The sequence below is a fragment of the Lasioglossum baleicum genome, unplaced genomic scaffold (genome assembly GCF_051020765.1).
Source record: "Lasioglossum baleicum unplaced genomic scaffold, iyLasBale1 scaffold0021, whole genome shotgun sequence".
In the NCBI taxonomy this organism is placed as follows: Eukaryota; Metazoa; Arthropoda; class Insecta; order Hymenoptera; family Halictidae; genus Lasioglossum; species Lasioglossum baleicum.
The window spans coordinates 4,166,724-4,189,363 of NW_027469081.1; the positions used below are offsets into that span (position 1 = coordinate 4,166,724).

A 22,640-nucleotide genomic window follows, 5' to 3' on the forward strand; every position below is an offset into this window, starting at 1 on the left:
TTGTAGAAATAATACTAAAAGTTGCATTCTCAACTTTTTTATGTGGGCCTATATTGAAAATTTAAAATATACGTTTTGTAGATCCGTGTGAATTAAACATGTTCTGAAAATTTCGTCAAAATCGGTTGACGTTGCAATGAGCTCCGAGTTGGGCAAAATGTAATTTTAATTACAATTACTTACCAATTACTGTAATTTGAAATTGCAGAAATAAAATTACAATTACAGTAATTGTGAAGGGAGTAATTGCAATTACTTAACACGATTACAGTAATTGTAATCGAGTCTACCAATTACTTCAGTGTAATTGTTCTTTTAAACCACTAATTTTTATGTTTTGGACCATTTTCTTATTGTAATTATAGTCCACTTTTGCACATGCAATTGAAGATGTAATTAAATACTGGCCAACTCTGCTCAATGAGCTACAAACGTTTAAAGATGGTAAAAATTGCAGATTTTCACGATTTTCGGCCACTAACTGTACATCTTTCGATGCCTGTCGTTTTTCCCCGCAACAACCGATTTCGATGAATCTTTCACAGTGCATATAATTGACACAGATCTACAAAACTTTTAGTATTTTTTCTACAATTCCGATCAATAGCAATTTTTGAAAAAATTTCTTTTCACATCCTGTAGCAAACTAATCGCTCCAGCTTCCCAAAAAAGTTCAAATCGTATAGTACAATATTAAAAATGTTATCATCTTTTTCAGAGCGTCCGAATATTAATTCGTTTCACTATTAATGCATAATAAAACGTATTTCGTCGCGCGAGCCGATCGTCAGTAGGCAACGGGCTGTTATTCACGGTGGAATCACTTCCAGAGGGGTTGATACGTAGATGACTCTGGTCCTTTTATCTTTTTTTTTTTCTTAAAACAATAGTTGACCGCGAGATCTAGGCGTGAGGCTCTCTCGTTTCTTGAAAATGGAAAACAAACAGCTAAACAAACGTGAAACATGAGAGAACGATATAGCGTAAAACGGTGATCGACAGTATATTGAAACGTGAACGAAAAAAGAAAGTATGAAATTTTGACAAAACAGCCAACGGTATATCGTTAAAAAAAAAAAAAATTGGGAAAAGTGTCGATTAACGGGACTACAAAGGAGCGGATGGTGCTTACCAAAGACGGTCAGGAGCCTGGGTCAAGTTGGTTGGATGGATACATCTTCTCTCTCTCTCTCTCTCTCTCCCTTTCTCTACATCTTTTCTGTTAGAGTCTCTCTCCACTCTTGCCGTACGATTTATACATGCACGTATGCACACGCGACGGTAAACCTGCATATTACACGTATGCACGGTTGCTATAACATAGGATTCTAGCGATGCACAACGGTACACGTTGAGATCGATCGTTCGATCGTTCGATCGTAATCGGAGCACGCGGGGAGACGAATGTTTCCCGTTCGTACTCACTAAAAAATGATTCCTCTCACATCTCGTTCGCCATTTCAACTTCTCAGTTTCACGAATTCTCTCGACTGGAAATTTCTATTATTACCGAGCACCGGAAATTGACGAAATGGTTACTTAACCTTTAACTACCCGCGCTGGTGTAAAAAGTACACCAATCTTACGTGAAAATTCGGGGCGCGGGTAGTTGAAGGTTAAGGGATTTCTCAGTGAGTACACACCCTTAGAGATTTTTCGATACACGCTCGGCGAAAGCTGGGCCCAGACCTGATCGATCGGAAACGCGAACACTGCGGCACGGAATTTAAGTATTGCTTCTGGGATCGTGACAATTTGTCACTGCCATTGTCCAGGCTGTCCGCGAACTGCTGGCGCAGTCCAAAAACGAGCAAATCTACGTAGAAAATATTAAAGAATGTACAGTGACGTGTACCTTCTCACGAAGTTCCATCTCTGAACATTCGAAAAATTGAACAATGAATAAATTTCTTGTTACTATGCAGATTTATTTTTGGTTCCATTAGTTTGGAGACAGCCTCTGCTTTAGCGATTTAATGCATTAACGTCCACATATTAAATAAATTGTAATTAATATCGCACGATCCACAGAGTTTATCTGACGAATAACATGTGTGGTCCTCTCACTCTCTCTCTCTCTCGACCGGATGAATAATTTACAGACTATTACGAAGTTTCATAATATTGTATCCATCATTTAGTTTGCGAAGTTTGATTCGTGGAAATATTGCACGCAATGCTGGACGTGTGCGACAGTGAATAGGTGTACTGTATTCAGTGAAGTTATTCATTTAACGCGACCAGAAAATCTGGTGTGTGATTGCACGTATACTCTATCGTGTATTTACAATTATCATTAATATTCGAGAAGCTCTGATCGTTCACAGGAATCGCAAAACGAGTACAAACTAAACGAGATGAGGCACACATCTAAAAACAGTTGTTGCAACTATTGATTCGCGTCGAAAGAAAGTCGCGAACGAAAGAAAAGGGGAAAAGTTCCACAGCATATTGTGACATCCGTCGAATCTCTCGACTCGCGTTTATCGATCAGGCCTGCACCCCCCCCCCCCCTCCCCCCGGCCGCGTTCCGCTTTCGTTGGTCATGATTTTCCAGAAAAGAGAAATAAAGGAGGTAGCAACAATAAAATGCAGCACGCCAGAAACGTGGTCGCGCAAGGTACTACAGAATTAGTCCCTCCGGGGACTCTGGATCGATATATTCGTATAAATAAACGCGCGTGCCGGCTGTATACGCGATCACCGTCTAGGAAAACGGCTCTCGGTAAAGACGCTCGCGAAAAAAAACTCGTTGAAAAATCGACAATTTTCCTTAATTCCCGTGAAATCTCGAAAATCGGCCGAGTGCGTTGCGGGACCCCGTTCGAAGGAATGGCGCCGACACGTGTGTGTGGTGCTTTATTATCTTCATCACATTTACCTCGGATCAATATGTAATCATTTTTCTTTGTATCAGATTTGCAATCTCGTATTTGTATTAAACACCCCTAGCTTTATTCAACAAGGTGATACAAGGTAAGCTAATGTCTGTGAAGCACACAAGCTCTGGCGACATCGTTTATAGAGACCAATATACAGTTTGAAAACTAACGTACCTACGGTAAAATCCTGGTGTGTATACTCTATACTACTCGCTTTCTCTTTCTCTCTCTCTCTCTCTCTCGCTCTTTCATAATTTTCGTAATCTTGATCGTGAACAAAAATAAAACAATCATCCCGTTTCGACTCTCGCGTCACCGAAAAACGAGCGTGAGCTATTTAATTAATCACCTCCGTTCAACGTGTGTCTCCCGATTTCGACGCGCGAAAACATAAATGAAAAAGCTCCTTATTGTCTCGACGTACCGAACGGAAAGATCAACGTACGAAATGGGGCGAGACAGCGCATCGGTTTATAATAGAATGAAGAACGCAATGATAAGTAGATACATTATGTATTAATTACAAGAATGTGGATCGCGGTCGCGATCGGAGCTCCGAGTCGAGAACGATTCGATATTAGCCGAACAGATTCCTCCGTCTGTCTCTCGCGCGGATCGTTCGCGATCGCGATCCACGCCTGATCGATCGGTATACGACGCAACACATGATCGTAGTTCCGCTAGATGCAACGTTTTTTTTTTTACTTCCTCGCTACTAACTAGAAATTGAGCACACAAACATCGATCTGGTAGACGTGGTATCTCTCGTTCGAACGCGAACGGACGATCGGTTTCTGTTCGTTCCCGTGGTCTTTTCTTCTCTTCTCGTCCCTGCTCTCGCCCGAGAGCCTTCATCGTTCTTTCTATTTCATCTCTCCCGATCTCTCTTGGCCGTTTCTCTCCTCTTCGATGCTCGTCGATCAAGAAGAAAAGACGTGTGGTGTTCGACGCGCGAATACAATTTTGCTTACGGATCCTCGAAGGAAGTCTGTATTTTTGTTCCTCTTGTATGTTTGTGTGTGTGTGTGTGTGTTGTGTGAGTCTGTACGTGTGTGTAACAGTGTTTCGTTTGTGTAAAGGTATATATATATATACGTATCTAAAAAACGTCTCGTTTTAAACGCTAATTTAATCTGAACTGGATTCACTTTATACTTTCTTCTCTCTAGATCCCGGTACACATGTATACACATCGGCGTTACAATCGACCGTGTTCTCTCTCTCTCCTCGTGAATGATTACGTTTTCCATTGTCTGCTTGTATATAATTATTAATATCGTTACAATAAAATGACCACTATTCGTAAATTGATTGATTACCTCGTATATTCGAATATAATATATTTATATTCACTGACACGACATCTCCGATGAACCACTACCTCGCGTTCGAGGTACGAAATAAGCTCTCTGATTATTAATTCCCTTTCTCTCACACTTTCTCTCCCTCTCTATCTCTCTTTCGCTCGCTCGCGTTCTCACCATCTAAAACGGAGGAAGTTTAACGTCGCGTTTCTCTTTCCCGAGCCACGTTACATGATTACGCGCATTCTTTTTCTCTCTCTCTCTCTCTCTATCTTTCTCTCACTCACTTTTGCTCGATCCCTCACTCTGTGAATCATTTTCTCTCTGTTACCCCCACGGCGAGACATATAATCGAAAAATGGAAAATAAAAATTGTAATTCTTTCGCTCCGTCTCTTTCATTCTACGTTCTCCCCCTCTCTCGCGACACATACACACAGCCACGCATACCCTAAATTTCCTCGTCCGATTAAAACTGGTTCGATTTTATTTCTCCCTTTCTCGCGACATAATTGCACCTCTCTTCGTTTCCTCTTTCTCTCACTCTCTCAATTCAAGTGGTCAGCTGTATATATATATATATATATATCTACTAGAAAAAATTACATCGGAATCCTCTAACGCTAGTAAGAAAAGGTTGTTCTGCATCAAACATTAATCAATTAGTAATTCATCGCAATTACGTTACATATATTTAAATATATATATATATAAAAGGCTGCTCTGCGACGGTGCACAAGCAGTCGCGCCCCCCGAGTCGCCATTTTGGTACCGCGATGTACCTCATCTTGTTTTCTTTCCGTAAGGCGGTATCGTACGATACTATAGTCTCGAAAAAATAAACGAAAAAGATTCAACGAAATGAAACATAACAGATTCGACAAAAGAAATCCCGCAACCACGATGTCGCTATTGAAGAAACGCGGATATTGTGGACTCGGAGGACGTGTCGCGCTAGTGTCAAGGGTCCGAAGACTTAGCGTCGGATCTCGACGATCTCCGTTCACAGGGTTCGCGTACGCTAATCTTTAGAGACTCTCTAATCGCCTTGGGAATAGAGGCTTGACCACGTGGATCCGGAATATTTCAACACCACACGCTTCTAGAGACTACGCTTTCGTCTAAACATAGTGCAGCATTTCGTTAAAAAGAAAATCGTTATAAGCAAAAGTCACTGCTACAAATCTGGAGAAGTCCCTAGACAAAATGCGTTTAGGGCTGCTCCTTTCAAGATAAAGACAAATTAATTTGTGGCCGATTCATCCGCTGTTTCATTTTAAATCCGAATCTCTCAGCCTTCGGCTACGAGGTCATTTTGTTGTTTGTTAATAGTCAATCGGTTCTAGATAAATGGACCACGGATTAATTCGTGCATCTGATATCAAACCATCTGGATGAACTCTTTACAGGTTCGAGAATGTTTTTGAATGAGTGACGTAAATGTCGACAAAGTGACTTTTGTGTCAATAGAAGGAATTCTAGTTTCGATAAATCGAGGATTCGTGATAATTAGACTGCGAAAATCAAGATGGGTCTTCGTCGATTATGGGATTTCTGTAACGATTCTAAAAAGTTACTACCATAAATTTCTACCATTTCAAATTTCATTTTTCTCGTAAATGTATACAAATCAGCAGTCTAGTCATCACTATAATTCGATAAAAAACGGTATTAACATCCACTGTTAACATGTTCGTTCCTACACACACACACACGCACGCACGCACGCGTAGATCAGTATAAAAATGATAATCTCAAAAATCTGTACTGACGTATGATTCTACAATCGAACGTATATGACTACTTTCAAAAGAAAAAAATGTCTGCTAGAAAAATAGTAAGTTTCTCGAAAACACGACGAACATGTCAAAAGAGAAGTACGACGAGCAAAGTCATTCATCTATGCAAGCTACATATATTCCAGATCCACGGGTCCATCCATTCCAAGGTCCACCGACCTCCTCTACACCCTGTATTTATCAGAGAAATGCAAACTCGGAGGAACCATATCTAAGTTTCGAACAGTCAAAGAGAAAAGAAAGACACGCAGGGGGTAGATGATCGATATCGAAAAAATCGCTGATCTAACCACGGTTTCCCGGTGTCTTACGTCCTACGAGTACGAATAAGAATAGGAAGGGGTTTGTTTTTAGCTTGAAGAAGTCGAAGTAAGAAGGTAGACTAAGCCTATATCGTCGATTTGCAAAAAGGTCGTGGTCCGATCCTTAGCCAAGTCTTAAATCCGGACTTGTATATCGCGCTACCCTGGCGTCCGTACGCGCGTTTCTCCGATGGCAAAAATTTCGTGTTCGGTGTGGTGGTGGTGTGTATGGTCGAGTGGTGGTGGTGGTGGATGTTGTTCTTGTTGTCGCTGTAGTTGTCGGTGATGATTAGGAGTAATGCGTGTAGTGTTCGATAGTGTGTCAATGATCTCCCTGTCTTGTCTCTCCGTGGTTGGTCGTCCATTGGCTCAGTACGGGTTGTACTTGGCGCGCTCGGATTTGAATTTGCCGCTTTCGGTCGGTCCAGGTGCGCTCGGGCTACGTAACCTCGGCGTGAACTTGTGCGACCGGTGCACGCCGGTCGTCTGGACCGGAAGTGCGGATGCAGCCGCGCCAGCAGCACCACCTAGCAATTCCGTGAGTCCGCCGAGGGCGGTCAGGCTAGATAGGGCGTTGAGGGCGCCTGGCTTGCTTAGCAGCTGAGCCAAGGGAATGGCGCTGGCCAAGGGAGAGGCAGTGGTAGTGGTGGTAGAGGGAGAAGCACTGGCCCCGGATGCCCCGGGAGTGGTACCGCTGCCAGGGGTTTGGGTATTTTGGGCCTCTAGGTTAGCTTTCTGCAGTTCAACACTGGGGAAAAGACACAAAATGTAAAAAGGTGAGGGTGGGAACGTTCCTCTGATACGGTTTTTTGTAATTTTTTTGTTTGTTTTTGTTTTCGTGTTCTCTCTATATATATCTGTGTTTCTACTGCTGTAGGCTTGCGAGTGCGTCACGGGTGCAACGCTGGTAACGTGGAACATGTAAGTTTTTTGGATTTCACACCTTGACTGCCACGCTTAGGAATCTTTATGCAAAATGAAGTTTACGTAGACATTGATTTCCCTCGAAAATTTTCGTAGTTTGTACATAGCGTGCCAGCGATATTGGATTCGAAACGAGACCAACGTGACAGTGAACGTGTTGGCAGAATTTGTGAGATTGCAAACAAACGGATACATGATTCTGACACTGATATATCATGAGTTGGGTGTAGAATCGTTCGGATAACTGTCTGAAATTATAGTGAAGCAGCCGAATGACGTGAACGATCGAGTACTGTTCGGAAAATGGTGCCTGATATGGAACACCTTGGAAATTGTTGCAGTTGTACGATGTTGCCGATGACATCGCAAACGGTTGGAGATCTAGACATTTTTAAATTCCAGAAATCCACTGACAAGTGAAATGCAACAAGGGACGTGCTGAATCAAAATTTCTTTCATATTGAGAATAGCAATTTTTGTACTGCTACAGGGATGGCATTCGCAAAGGTTTAACACAATGATTCCGATATAATTTAGGGCTGGTTCATCGAGATTTAACGATGTTCCATATCACGTTTTGTTCCACATTACCTCCATCGACCCTACGTCCGGACAAGCGTGCAGCGAACGTGTATGAGCGTACGTGTAACTGTTTCTGTGATGCTTGTGTCTGTTCTGTGCACAAAAGTGTACTTTTCTTTCGATAAATGAAAATAAAAAAGAAAACAGTGAGAAAGAGAAAGAGTGAAGTGACAGACAGAAAAGAAGAGAGAGAGGTAAAAAGAGAAATATATAGAAACAGATACAAAGAGATAGTCAGATGGTAGAGTGAACAGAGAAGTGAGAGACGTAAAAAGAAAAGAAAGAAAAGAAAAGAAAAGAAAAGAAAGAACAGACACGGTATGGAAATGAAACGGCAGCTAGAAGAAGAAGAGTTATCAGATTAACAGACAGCGCCGAGTCGGACAGAGAACGGAAAAGAAAAATCAAGTCGATAGGCGTTTAAGAGGCATCAGAGAGTTATGGTACAGGTGCTCTATGGAGCGTGAGACTCTCAAGTACACCGGCTACGTGGTGGTTCGTGGCGGGGGGGATAGTTTTCAGCATCGAAACGCGGATTCGCCAGCTCCTAGAAGACCGGGTAGCTAACGAATCATCTGCTTAGAACGTTAAACCGTGTTCCCGTGTTCCGTGACACGTAATCCGGCAAATTCCATTAGGTCAATTTCCTCGGCTTCGCGAACGGGAACGCGGCGGAACGATCGGACACGATGCTCGTAGCTTATTCTTCAAGGTCTTCAAGGTATCCCGGGACGTTCGAGGCTGGCTAATTCGCGTTTCGACGCCGAGGACGCGCTGCAAGGATGCGCCAGGCAAATGGACATGGTGTGCCAACGGAACAACTACGGAAACATAAGCCTCTAAACGTGTGTCAAGGGTTTCTCAGAGTCTGGTGCAGTCCATTTTCCCTGGCGCTGCAGAGCCATAGTCCGTTGCATGACACGCGATCCACTAAGATGATCAGATACACCGCTCTATCTCTTTCTCTCTGCCTTTGTGTATATGGTTATCAAGCTGACGTTAACATGTTAAGTATCGCTATCAGGGATACTTTGGTTCGGCGATTCGTTTCATGGAACGCATTATGGCTCTGCGGAGTCACTGAAAAGCGGAAATCAAACTAAAACGGGGCGCAGGACCAGCACTCTGCCAGGAGATTGATAGAGGGTAAGAGAGAGAGAGAGAAAATGAGAGCGAGAGCGAGAGAGAGAGAGAGAGAGAGAGAGAGAGAGAGAGAGAGAAGAAGGGATAGAGAGAATGCTGATTTGGCGAATCGCGCTACCACGGTCGATAATTGGCTGTGGCGGACATGGCAGAGTGCGGATCCTGGCCGTGAGGAATGCTGGGTATGTAATAATCGTGGCTACCAAGTTATGAGCGGGTACAGAAGTAACGGGGGGATTGATGAATATTCGGTCGCTATTAAATGTAGTAGTAAATTATGAGTGACAATCTGGAATAAAATATAATGGATTATAATTATAACGTGGGCTGGGCAGGGAGAAAAAGTGTTCTCTTTTCTTTTTTTTTCTTTTCTGTTTGGCTAGATCCTCGTGATTGGAATCGCGCAATCGTCGGGGAGATCGGGTTCGGTGAACTTCTTACGAAGGGGTGTGTTGTATTCTCTCGGAGGGGGTTCGATTATCTTTTTTTCTTTTCTTTTTTTTCGGACGCGGTCGATCATCTCGAATCTCGTCGACGACTACGTTAGTACTCGTACTTTAGCATTCAAGTGTCGCCGTTTTCCTTTTTTTTTTGTTTTTTCTTTTTTAGTAATTAAGTGAATGGGGAAGAGAGAAGGGGGTGATTAGTCCCAATGCCACGTGTTTAGGAGACAAAAACAAGATGTACGCCTGCATCCGTGGACATTCACTAGTCGGACACAGTAATGAACAACAGCGGGGAGGTATGCGAGAGAAAACAAATCGGGAGAACGTATTGATGCGTTGCTGTGGTGACCTTTGGCGAAGGGGTGGTTTCGCGTGGATGATGACTGACCAGCCCGAATCACTCCTAAAACTGACTTCTTCATTTCCTAGCGAACGTAAGTCCCAAGATCACCTCTCGATTTTCAAGCAATTGTACACTAACTCCAGATTCCTTCTTAATTCTCAAGTGAATGTACTCTACTTTAATCAGAATTTTCTTTTCTAATTTTCAAGTGAATGTGCTCTAGTTCAGTCACAAGATTCCTTCTTCATTTCGAAGCAGATGTACTCTAATCACATTTAGTAAACTCTTTCGCAACCTTCGTTACAAGTTAATCATCAAATAAATGCGCTCTAAGGGAAGATTGATGGTTCCTCCAAAGAACCGCGACTTTACCGAAACACTCGGTTTGCGCAAACTCTAAGAGTCAGTCGGACTGGCCGGGGCGAACGGGGTAATTTTGCCACGGGCTCGAGTGTAAACGCATTCGGCAAATAATGATCCAAACGTGCAGTCGAAATCAACAGAGGTATATGTATATATAGTCGAGGAAACAAAACATATTCAGCGCTAAAAAAGCGGTGGAGGGTTTGTTGCGAGAGCCTTCGCCAAAGGGTGGGGGGTAGACATATGTATATATACATAAAAATATATATAGATATATCGTATCGACAAACACCAAAAACTAAACGAAGAAAAAAAAAAATGTATATATACAAATATATGTACGTATATATTTATATATAATACAGATGTATAAAAAAAAAAAGAAAAACAGAAAAAATCCGGTAATCGAAAAAGGAGGAAAAGTATAGAATCGATTGTTATGCGCGGGACTCTGCTCTGGGATTCTTGTAAAATATCGGCGTTGCCACAGGTATATATTTCGGTTCGACTGCGCGTGTCGTTTTCTGTCGTATCGTTTTTGATATTCTCTCTTTTTTTTTTTTTTTGTAAAAAAATTGTATTGCTTGAAAGGACAGCCAGCGACAATGGGAAACAGATGTTGAGCGGAGATGTGTCTGCAGGATACTCAGGGTACTGGGCCTGGAAAGCAGGACCTGGAAATAAAGGATTAAGATATCCTCTTCCGTCGTGGTGGACGCGCGCGTTGGATGTCTTCCGGCGACTCGGGCGTTGAAGACGGTGGACGGTCGTTGTCCCTCCGTGTGCTGGCGACGTCTTCGAAAATTGCTATGCAACCTTATCACTACGGATATAGATGTATATCTCACCTGTGTACGCTAGGGAGACCGAGGTGGCGTTACGATCGTGTCGCATGCACGAGAACGTGACACACGAGGAGGCGAACTCCACGTGAGATAACGTTCTCTCTCTCCGTTATCACCGGTACCGCCATCTCTCTCGACCGATACTTCGAAAAGTATCTTCCTCCCAGCGAACGCGCGCCGGTCGACGACGGAACAAACAATTCTCTCTCTCTCTTTAACAACACGCTTCGTTTATCATACACGGATCATTCTTTTCATATTTACAGCAACGTACTTTCTTCACCGGGAGGAAGGACAATAACAACAACAACAACAACCTCGTTGACCGGCGCGTCCCGCGGGCAGAGATATAGTAACAATAACAAACATGATGAGAGGGTGTCGCGATGACGGCAATTCTCGACTATTCCCCATTAGTCTCACTGATCACCTTCAAAGACACCAAGGCTAAGAAAGGTCCAATTACGGGAGAAACGAGTAACACAAAAACAGAGACGAAAAAGTGGGTTTTTTTATCCGGGTGACGAGGGCGGGGGGGATTTTGTCCGTCACGGGTCATTTCTGAGACGTGTTTTTTTGTATACATCATCTACATCGGCGACGTACACAACCCGAAGGACACACAAAAGTCCGGCGTGAACGCCGATGATAAGGAAGAAAGAAATCAGAAAGTTTTATTTCAGAGGGGGGGCGGGGTTAGGCGGGTCGGGGTGTGGGGCAGGTGTTGTTCAAGGGGACACATGTATCGCGATTTTACCGTAAAACGTAGCCGGGACGAGTTCGACTTTGTTTCGATTGGGGAGAACGGTTTGTTTCGCGAACGGTACACACGCATAAATATACATATCTATAATAGTTTGTTGAATATCATAATATGTATATTTGAACGCGTCGGACCGTTCTGCACGAAGGTGTGATATAACAGATCAACGGGGGTCCAGTGTTCCTCTGAATGGACCCTCCGTGTCCCCAATCTCTCGGTAACCATTGGCATTTACAGTGTGTGCTCTCTGGGTACCGCCGGTACTCACCTCATATTGATGAGATATTGTGCCAATGCCACGGCGTCCGGATTTCCTGTAATGGTGATCGTACGATCCGTAGCTCCGCCCTCCCTCTCCTCGCAGTTACTGATTCTGATCATCGCGCCGGAAATCTGACGGATCTCGGCGATCTTGCTTCCACCCTTCCCGATGATACAACCGATCAACTCGTTTGGCACAGTCAGCTCGTGCGTCTGATTGTTCGCTGCTGGCTGTTGCCTGTTTGTGTTGCTAGTGCGTAGCTGGCTGCCGGCTAACGCTGCTAGTGCTGCAAACAAACCATTCAACACGGTTTCTCTTTTAGTTGAATTCATTATCTCGAATCGTTCCGAAAATGCCTGGGTTAGCTGCTCTTTCATTATTAACCGTCGGTCGGGTGCAATTCGGATCTGGCACATCAGTCAACAGATTTCAGCTTTTTCGTGAACAACGAATAATTTAAGGATGTATCACGCTGCGCAAAATAGTGATTGATGTATCCCCTGGAACCGCTGCGCCCGACGGAAGGTTAATTTAACCCTGTCAGAAGTTGTGCATTTTTCAAATTCTTCACATTTTTCTGCGATACTCTAGACACCAGAGATCGGCAAACTTTTTTTTGAATTAAATTCTCGAAGATGTTTGCATGGGTCATTCTACTCGTAGAGCAACAATAAAAAAAAGATTCAACATTTTATTATTAGGAAGTGATAGTTCTACATAATTCTTTTTTATTTTACGTGATTTAATCTATTTTTAACACGTTCCATGCTAGGAGGATTTACTCGACAATTAAGCAAACTCTTATGGGCTGTGTTCTATACTGCAGGATTTTTAATGCCACGTTTCTTTTGTTGGAAATATAGTGCACAGTGTTACACTTTTTACAAAATACAGGGTGGTCCATTTATCTTGAGACAGTCAATTATTACGAAAAGCAGCAGGGATATGAAAAAATGTTTTATGTAAAATATTCTTCATATGACGGGGCACATTTAATGGCGCTATGCACATTTTTCCATAATGGCCCTTTAAGGGTCAGATGAATTCATTCATTTCTTCAAATGGAAATCCATATTTTTTATTTTATATTCTTATTCTACATCGAAAAATAATAATATTTCGTATAAAACATTTTTTTCCTGAACTTGCCATTTTTTAACGATACCATGATAAATGTTGCAAGCTCCGTTAGATCCGGATTTTTATGACTTTAGATCTAACGCAGTATATTTTGTCATTACTAGGCTGCGGACTTTTATGCAAAATAAAAAATGTACGTATTGATTGCATTACACGGGAGTCAAATAAAAATTGTACTCCTCTTTTAATCCCATCCTATTAAGTTGAAAATAATACATTGATGTCCTCAAATATTTTTAACATATCCACTACTTTACATTGTACGTGGTCATTTTTGTCATGAATGCATAAAATCCGCAGCTTAGTCATTACAAATATTGGGATATCCAGCACAGTTTGTTTAATAAAGCCGTGCACGCCAGGAAAAAATGTTTTATACGAAATATTATTATTTTTCTATGTAGAATAAGAATCTGGTATAAAAAATATGGGTTTCCATTTGAAAAAATGAAGTTGCCATTTTCATCTGGACCTTAAAGGGCCATTAGGGAAAAATGTGCATGGCGCCATTAAATGTGCCCCTTCATATGAAGAATATTTTATACAAAACATTTTTTCATATTCCTGCTGGTTTCCGTAATAATTGACTGTCTCAAGATAAATGGACCAACCTGTATATGGATTCAGCACATTCGATAAACATGTCATCTTCCACATATGAATTTTTATGTAAATTAACCTCGCGAGTAATTAATTGTAAAACAATAGGAGAGCAATTAAAAGTACATGTTGTCACGTCTTCATAGTTCCTAAATTATTTTTGCGCAGACTTAATAAAATGAAGTTTGGTCGTGTTCTCACCTGCTGGGTTGAGCCCGCCAGTGTTGGCAGGTGTGGCCAGGCCTCCAAGGCCGAGAGCCGCGAGTCCAGCCAATGGATTGCTACCGAGCTTTCCCATCTGTAACAACGACGAAGATATCCATCGCTCAACAAAAAAGAAAACCACACGTGCCGGCTCTGAACAAATTCGGTAAAGTGCTTCAGGGGTTATACGAAGACACCGATAAAAGTATATACGTATATATGTATATCTAAAAAAAAAACAGAAGGGGTAGTATATGGTAATATTAATCTGCCTGCTTCCTCGCGCGTCTCACACTTCGAGGATCGTTGATTGCAGGAGATAAGAAGAATCGTCGAACAAGTTTGTTAAACGAAACCGAACGAGAACAACGAAAAGTGAATACAGAAGAATATAATACCAAAACAAAGAGAAAAGAAAAAACGAGAACAAGAACGAAGTGGTCAAGGAAAATTTTTCTTCGTCGAATAATGATCTTCCATCGATCGTTTCGGGGGAAAATGCGGTTAGGCTATAGTCCCGACTTCCTGGAAACGGTCCGGAACGTGTCCGCGATTCTCGACGAGCCTCGCGACCATAAGTATCGCGCGTTCACGCGCTCTCGTGTTGGACACCGCTCTCTCAGCCGTCGACGAACTCGATAAACCAATGGAAACGATAAACCGAAACCGTGCAGACTGGCATAAACGACGACCGATATACTGGAATCCGAGCGTGTGTCCGCGCTGATTCGATATTTCCTGCCGGCCAATTCCGCCAATCAGACACTGACCACTCTCGTTCCGGGAAGACTGTGTCCGCACCTCGCGTGCGGACCAGTTCCGAACAGATCGGATCGATTCTCGGCCCAACGAATGCTTCGGGGAACAGAAACTAGGATCGGGGGACGAAGAGAGGGGGCACTGGGAGAATTTATCGAGTCCTCTAGTTTCTCGTGGCACGAAATTAGGCGCTCGACTACGATCCGGCGATCTATGCCCACGATATTACCAGCACGTAATTGCGCGCGGCTGTACAGAGCGATTCAAAATCGGTTATCGATACCCACGGAGATATGGTGGTATCGGCTTATGGGAACGGCGGCCGTTCGATGCATGTGTTCGGTCAATTTTTATCGTGAAATTGGGAAAAAGTATTACAACGTAGAGAATTCCAAATCGACGGCCGAGAAGAATGTGCTAAAAATTTTATAGGGAAAAAGTCTCTGATAGAAACTTGTTCTTGTTATTTAACATTGGAGCTACCGGATAGGTCGAAACGACTAGTTTCTGCTTTCCATTTTATAATTATTGGAGTGATTAAAAACTTTTGATCGGATAGAACGATTACTGGACAGAGAAATAGAGTCATCGCGATCAAGGGGATGATGCGATTGGAACAACTTGTCCGAGAAGCTGAAAAACCTCATCTGGGACTGAAACCGAACCTATTAGGGATGCTCGGGTGAAAAGTGGAACGACCGCGGGGGGAGAAAGAGATAGAGAGAAATAGTGAGAGAGAGAAAGAGAGCGAGAGACAGGGAGAAACAAGGCGAAGAAAAACCGTGACAGCATGCATCTACGTAATCTTCTCGAAACGGAAGAACACGTTTCACAATGGTTCGGTTTCGTTGCGCCTGAATGGCGCTCAATTAAAACGATCCTCGCTCGATCGTCTTCTTTCTCGCAGCTGGTTTTTAGTTTTCCGCTATCGTGTTCCGAGCAGCTTCGGAATTTTCATTCGTTATCCTCCTGGCCGAATTAAACGAGCTGGAAACCGCAGACTCTTTGCATATTAATCTCTCGTGATCCCGGATTGGTCGATGAGCTTTATGCATAACTTCGGAATTATACACCACTTGATCGGACAAATTTTTATCCTCTTTTCTCCTCCATGAATCGAAGCGAGATTAAACAATTTATGTTGACTATGCTATCGTGTTTGAATCCATTTTATTTCCGACATACTTTTACGCCAGATCTCCGACATTATTTTCACTATTTTGAAAATGCGATATTAACCGTGACGGGAATAATTGTTTCTTTCAACATAATAATTCTCCGCCGTTGCTGAAACGTACACTGGTTTCACGGGGTACGTTTGCTTTCGATCCCGAGGGTTATTGCAAAAATCAGTTGTCCGTTAATCAAAGTCACCGGCAAAAACTGTCGCGTACACGTCAAATAAATATTTGGCAAATGTTCGTTCGCTAAAAAGGTCCGATTAAACTGCGCCCGAGCCATTCCGAGCGAAAATTTCGAAAATAGAAATAAACAAGCGCGCTGCATTTACGTTGCGAAATCACGCGAATTTTCCGGGCAAACTCATCGACCACCCTAAAAATAAGCGGCGATTAATTCGTAATTATAAACGGTAACAGAGCGACGCAACGAACCAATGTAAAACGTTAATTACTGCAAAATATCTCCGGTCGAAATAGCGTCGGTGAAACGGTAGCTGCGACGGCTAATTACTACGATCGCAAAACTCGGGAAAATCACGTGCCCATGATGAATGACGTCTCGGGACGACGATAATGAGATATTATGCGAGAAAAACGAACAACGAGAAAACCAAAAAGGATTTCAAACAAAAAACAAGATAATATTATAGTTGAACAAAATTCGAAATATGAAGAATATGCATTCTCTCTTGCTCCTTGCTGTGAGGAGGATCGAAATGGCGGGGTAGAGATCTAGGATTTCTTTCTCTCTTCGTGTATGTATAAACTGTGTCCTAGAAAACATGAAATCCGAAGAAAGTATCATTTCATCTACTCGCAGTATCATCTAGACTAGCCTGTGTGCTCGCGGTATAGTTACACAGTACAGGGTGTACAATAAGTAATGGTCATCCGTCCTAGGGGTGAATCTACACCTATGGATCGGTGGACATTTGTAAGAGAAACTTGCCGCAAAATTGTTTATAACAAAGAAAATTGTTGGTAACGTTTGTTTTCACATCAATACCTTCCACTCGTCGAGAAGAGAACAGAGCTGTGCAGAATTACAATTGAATTACTCCAGGAATTACAATTACAAAGTAATCGACTTACATTGTAATTCAGTAATATCGTAATTTATAATTCAGATCTTCATTCGATTAAATTACAATGTAATTCGTAATTGTAATTTCACGCTCAGCACCGTTGTTTACCCTGTGCTAAGTTGGGGGGGATATTTTTGGACGCATCTATCGTATAGAAATTTTTGCGCCTGTAGAGGATTTACTCTAGTAGGCTTTCGTCTTTACGTATAACTCCACACAATATAATTTTGCAAAAACTTTAACAGCTTATATCTCAATAACTAATTTTTTGCGACACGTGGCTTCTTTCAAACTTTTTCTCTTCTGGATGAGCGGAAGGTGTTGGATGTAAAACACACAACTTTACCAACAAATTGTCATGAACAATTCTGCGGCAAGTTTCTCTTACAAACGTCCGCCGATCCAGAGGTGTAGATTCAACTCTAGATGACCATTACTTTTTATACACTCTGTACGTATGCTATGCGTCCTTGAACGTTGCAAACGCCGTCCTACAGTCGGATCAAGATTTGTCCGGTCGCTTCTCGAAACTGTTTCCTTGAAACAACGACAATCCACGAGGGTCTACTAAATTTTAATTGTTCCGTAGCCAAAGATTAATATTCATAGATTCATTCAGCAAGTAGTGGGGGTAGTGTTCCTCAACGACCTCGATCTTCCTTTTGATCCGACTATAGACACATTAATCTAACAAGAGAATTAGTGACAATAAACAAAATCGATGACACTACTTCTAAGTAATGGTGGGGATCTATATTTTCGATTAGCTGGTTAATTTCGATTTGACTATAGTCGTGGCAGTATTCCTGATGCAAGGATACTCTATAACCTTGACGAATCTAGTAATTTAGATCCGACTATAGTCACGGTTCCACACAGAAACGTGTGCAGGCCATTTCTCTGCAGACTACAGGTGACAGCGGCGTTACGTTCACGAACACCATTCTCACGTGGAACGTGGACGAGATATCTCGCGGCGTTTGCTGGTCGTAGAGAACAAAATAAAAAAAAAAGAGAGTACAAAAAAAAACAAATAAATTAATTAGCATGATGTTCACGGTAACATTCTAGCCTGCTTAAGATGGTGGAAACGTGATGTCAGGGCAGCCCACCCTCGCGCGAACGTTCTTGATTATTCTGATAGCTAAAGAGAGTGCTGGAAAAGCCATGCTGTTCTAAGAGAGGAATGGCAAAAGGGACGATGGACAACTCAAGGACGAAGGCGATGAAACGAACGAAAACCAAGAAGAGATAGAATGAGAGACAGAAATGAGAGAAAGAAATTATGACGCGTTTCCATATGTTCGTCGGCTCGATATCAATGTTCTTTTCTTTTTTTTTAAATTCGATACCGAGTCGACGTTTAGGGGAACGCAATCCACGCAAAGGCACCGGCCCCGAAGAAGATCAAGGAAGAGAATAGTGATACATATGAGCGTGTAAAATAGAAGAGACACGATAGAGAAAAAGGAGGAAGAGGAAGAGAATTTCTTGCGAAGCCGTCAAAAGCGAAAGCGTGTACATACGTATACGAACTCATTTTTCGATCATTTCAGCGGTGTTTGTCTCGCTTCGCTTTCGGCTCGGATCTCTCTGCCGATCGATCGATCGATCGATCGTGGTGTATCGATCTACCAAGCCGAAGCGATTCTTGCTCTCTGCGGGGATAGTTACCTTTGCTCGTTTTCGGCGACGCACGTCAGACCGCAGGCTATCTCTCGTTCGCTAGGTGTCGATAGCATTAAATCGCGGAAGCTGTGTTGGAAAACGTCGTCGGCAGACTCGGATCGGTTCGTGTGAAAACCCACGGACTCATGGGAGATCGGTGAAGCTAGAGATCATTGCGTGATTCGAGACTTTGCGAGCGTGCTCGGTGATTACGTTTCGAACGAAGCTCTTTCGACTCCGACGGCGGCTACGAACGGCGGAGGATGGTGACCGAAAGGGACGCCATTTTCACTATCTTCGAGATCCGACTTTTATTCCGAATTGTATTATTTAGGTTTTTGAATGTAACCAGTATGATCATTTTTAGAAAGACTTTTTCCTATAAAACCAAATGTTTGAATTCGAATTATTCAAAAATCAGAATTAAATTATGACTTTTACTCTACATAAACTTTTACTTTGCATAAACAAAGATGTCGGCTACACTAGCAAATAATTATTTGGCGGTAAAGTAGGTATTTTATCGAATAAAAATTTATTTCAACTGGAGTACGAGTAACTGAAGGTTAATATTCACTTTTTTCCATTGTCCGATACGTTTACGAATCCCTTCCAGCCCATCCTCGACGCTCAAACAGCGACTATTTCCACAAAATCATTTTGCAAAACGACCATACGCCTGTCAATATCAAATCGAAGCCGTACACAAACGTCTGCCAGACTGTTTCGCGGAAGTGATTCGAAAATTCAGCAAAGCGCGGTGTATTCCTGGAGAGACACGCGAAACATTGAAAGTGTAAGGTGATGAAAGTGTGTTACAGCTCGAGAAAGAGAATAGTCAAGGGACTTCCGGTCAGATCCCGCTCGCGGGGGAGAACAAGCGAAGAAGTATAAATCGTGTTCTGTAAGCAGAGAGACAGAGAGGTGTGTGTCAAGCGAAGAGAAAGAGCGATAAATAGAAACTTTGAAACTGATCAAACTGAATAATCACAGGATAGGAGACAATGGTGGACAGAGTCTAGAGAAATAGAGAAAAAGAAAGAAAGAAAGAAAGAAAGAAAGAAAGAGAGAGAGAGAGCAATGTAATAGAGTATAATATACCTATGTAAATCTACCTTTTTCTCGTGCCACGCATGCATACTGGTCTTTGTTTTGTTGTACTTCTCGCTTATAGTTTCGTAGTTTATGTCTGCCACCCCATCCCCATCAGCTAATGTCTCCCCGTAGCGACATATGTCACGAGTAGAGGGGGGTGAAAAGAAAGAGCAACAAGAACCGAATAGAGAACGAAAGGAGTAAAACGTGAACAGAAACGAATAAACAAAAGACAGAAAAACTGGTGAAAGAGAGAAGGAGAGATAGAACTCGTCGAGCCGCGGAGAGAACAAGTGAAAATGCAAATGAGCCGTGTGCGTGCGCGGTGAGACGTGGCGGCCATCTTTCTCGTCTACGCATCGCTCTGTGTGTGTCGTCATTTTTTTTATTTTCCTTTGTTATTATCTTTTTTCTGCGGCTTCTCGGCCCCATCGGTCCGAGAGAAGCAAAATCGTGAAAGTCGGGCTCCGTGTCAGTGGTAGCTCGTCGGAAAGCGCAGAGAAGCGGAAGCCAGGACGGAAGAAACGCGAAGATACGCCACCCTGATTGATTCTCCGAACCCTGATGACTTCCGTCGAACCGGAAGATAGGCCCTCGGCGCTCGACGCACGCGATTTTTCGGAAACTCGATCGATAGATCCCGACTAAAGCCATTCGAGAACTTGCAACTTTCGAACGGAAACTATCTACCTCGCACTGAAATATTTGAAGCAGTATGGCGTCTACAGCGAAGAAATTTATAACTGTGCTTAATAAATAATAACACGTTGAAGTACTTTTCAATTTCACTGACTTTTCAGACCGCGCGGTTTCCTATTTCCACACAGATACACCACAATGGATGAAATAATCTAGCTCGCAGATTTGTGTTTCTGTTCAAATTCGCGTTTTGTTTTGCAACTATTGTGTCAAGAAATAATTGACTGATGGAACTCCGGCTGACAAGAAAATTTGCTATTACCACACACGTTTCGAAAGGTCAGATGTTTTGATTTCGAATGACGAATGGATCGAGGACTCGATTATTCGACTAGATTTCTCCGGAATTGTTAAATGCAGTATTGTCCATGAATCGTGGAATTCGCGTCGCGCTGAAGTTAGATGGTAAACACTATTTTATTGACAGAGAATCGGACGATTCGACGAGATAGAGAGAATCATTCGCGATGATCAATGAATAATGACTCGCAGGAATATTATTCGTTCGGCATGAATAAGTCTGTGACGGTGTTGACACAAGACTTAATTTATTATTCAGTGGATACCACGAATAGACCGCCATGAACTTTGGATTAGACGCGACTGATAATGTCGATTCTAGTTATCTGTTTGGAATTGTTTACTGAATAAATGGTGGCTTTGAGAGAGCGCTCTTGATTGATTCGAATTTTTGTTCGGGACACTGATAACATTATTTGTATGACAACTGATTAGGTTTAGAAATAGAAATTATTTTATTTTGATTGTTCGCCGATTCTGTTTCAATAAACTATTCAGAATAAAAGATGCCACGGCAGCTGGAGAGTTCCATCAACTATTATCTCGACCAATCTACACGCCAAACGGGAAATCGGAAAATTACCAGGAAAACAGCTCAACCGAGATAATTCGACGTTTCTCCCCGACTACGACTTTCGACCGCAATTTTAAAAATTCTGACCCAAGTCGGACGCGTTTGCGTTTATTTGAACGCGACGCGCAAACCCGTGCTATTCGGAACGCACTTATTTAATAATTCGGTCTGTCAACAAGCACAGGAACGATAGAAAGAGAGAGAGAGATAGAGAGGGGGCGCGCGTATACTGTTTGTGTTTCATCCACGCACAAAAAGAGTTCCTAATTAGCAAACGACGCCGGTAAAGCCGGTAATTATGTTTGCCGGCCGATGTTCGCGCCGGCAGATAGAAAATGCAGAATCAATTGCTTCGGCAAACGAACCCGTCCCTCTTCCCCGCAAACGAAAAAGTCTCGAACTCGCGACCCGTTCAAACAACGTGTCTCGTCGGCTCTCCTCTCTCGCTCTCTCTCTTTGCCGCTTTGTGCAATTAAAATGTTCGGTTCGACGATCAATCGATCATCCGACCGATCGAAACACGCGAGAAATTTCCTTTTTCCGAACGACGCCCTCCACCGATCGGGATTGTCGCAGTCGAGGGAAAATTGTTCCTTTGCCACGGTTTTTCCGGACTCGGAATTCTAATTTCACATTTTTCATCCCGTTCCAACGTTATTTTTACTTGCTGCTTCTGTTTTGCTTTTTTCATTTACTGAATAATTTACATTTATTGCAATGAAGCTTTAAAAATTTTGAAAGATTGAAATTCGACTCGTACCAAATTGTTGAACCCTGATAGTAAAATGTATTACACCGAGAAATTGTTGGAGCTTCGTGAGCAATGATAGCGTTAAAATGAATTCTGCGACGTCTCGCAGCATTCTGAATTTTACAGTCTGTGTTTAAACCGTTGCACTCTCCCAATAACATTTTCAATGGTCAATTTTCATGTAATGTAAATTTGACTGCACAGCTTTGCAAGAAGAAACACGGAAAAACTGGTTACTCGTGGGATGATAAATTAAACATTTTTTCATACTACTGCTGGTTTCCGTAATAATTGACTGTTTCAATACAGTGGAAACATGGTGGAAACCTGTCCTTGGAAAAGACGTTTCGAATCGCGACTAAAACCCGGCTGAAGTCTGCCTCGAACACACAGACTGCAAAATCAGCTAAAATAAGCTGCAGGGTTCAGCAAATTGTCGGCGGCTGCCATTGATTTCTTAGCTCCCTAACGCTGTCTTTCCACGCGAGAGTAACCTTACGCCAATGTCAACTTGCACTCCATCGAGTCTCGCTCTCGAAAGTTAGAGCAACATCCGCTGAGTCTGTCCCTACCGAGGGCTGCACTGTCAAGAGCGAAATCCTCAAGTCGACACGTAGCCTTATTCCC

At 42.5% G+C, this 22,640-nt stretch overlaps 1 protein-coding gene across 6 annotated transcripts in view; it reads right to left on the minus strand.

The window, feature by feature from the left end:
• The window catches only part of Mub (poly(rC)-binding protein mub), a 267,810-nt gene that overhangs the window by 23,295 nt on the left and 221,875 nt on the right, over window positions 1-22,640 (minus strand). For 5 of the 6 annotated variants that reach the window (XM_076444774.1, XM_076444773.1, XM_076444772.1 and 2 more), the window contains exons 6-8: window positions 13,899-13,995; window positions 11,964-12,243; window positions 1,133-7,034 (exon numbers count right to left, since the gene is read on the minus strand). In XM_076444774.1, coding sequence (XP_076300889.1) covers window positions 6,656-7,034; window positions 11,964-12,243; window positions 13,899-13,995 — 756 coding nt within the window. In that variant the 3' untranslated portion in view covers window positions 1,133-6,655. The remainder of the gene's footprint in view (window positions 1-1,132; window positions 7,035-11,963; window positions 12,244-13,898; window positions 13,996-22,640) is intronic. The other variant, XM_076444777.1, reaches the window with a different exon arrangement.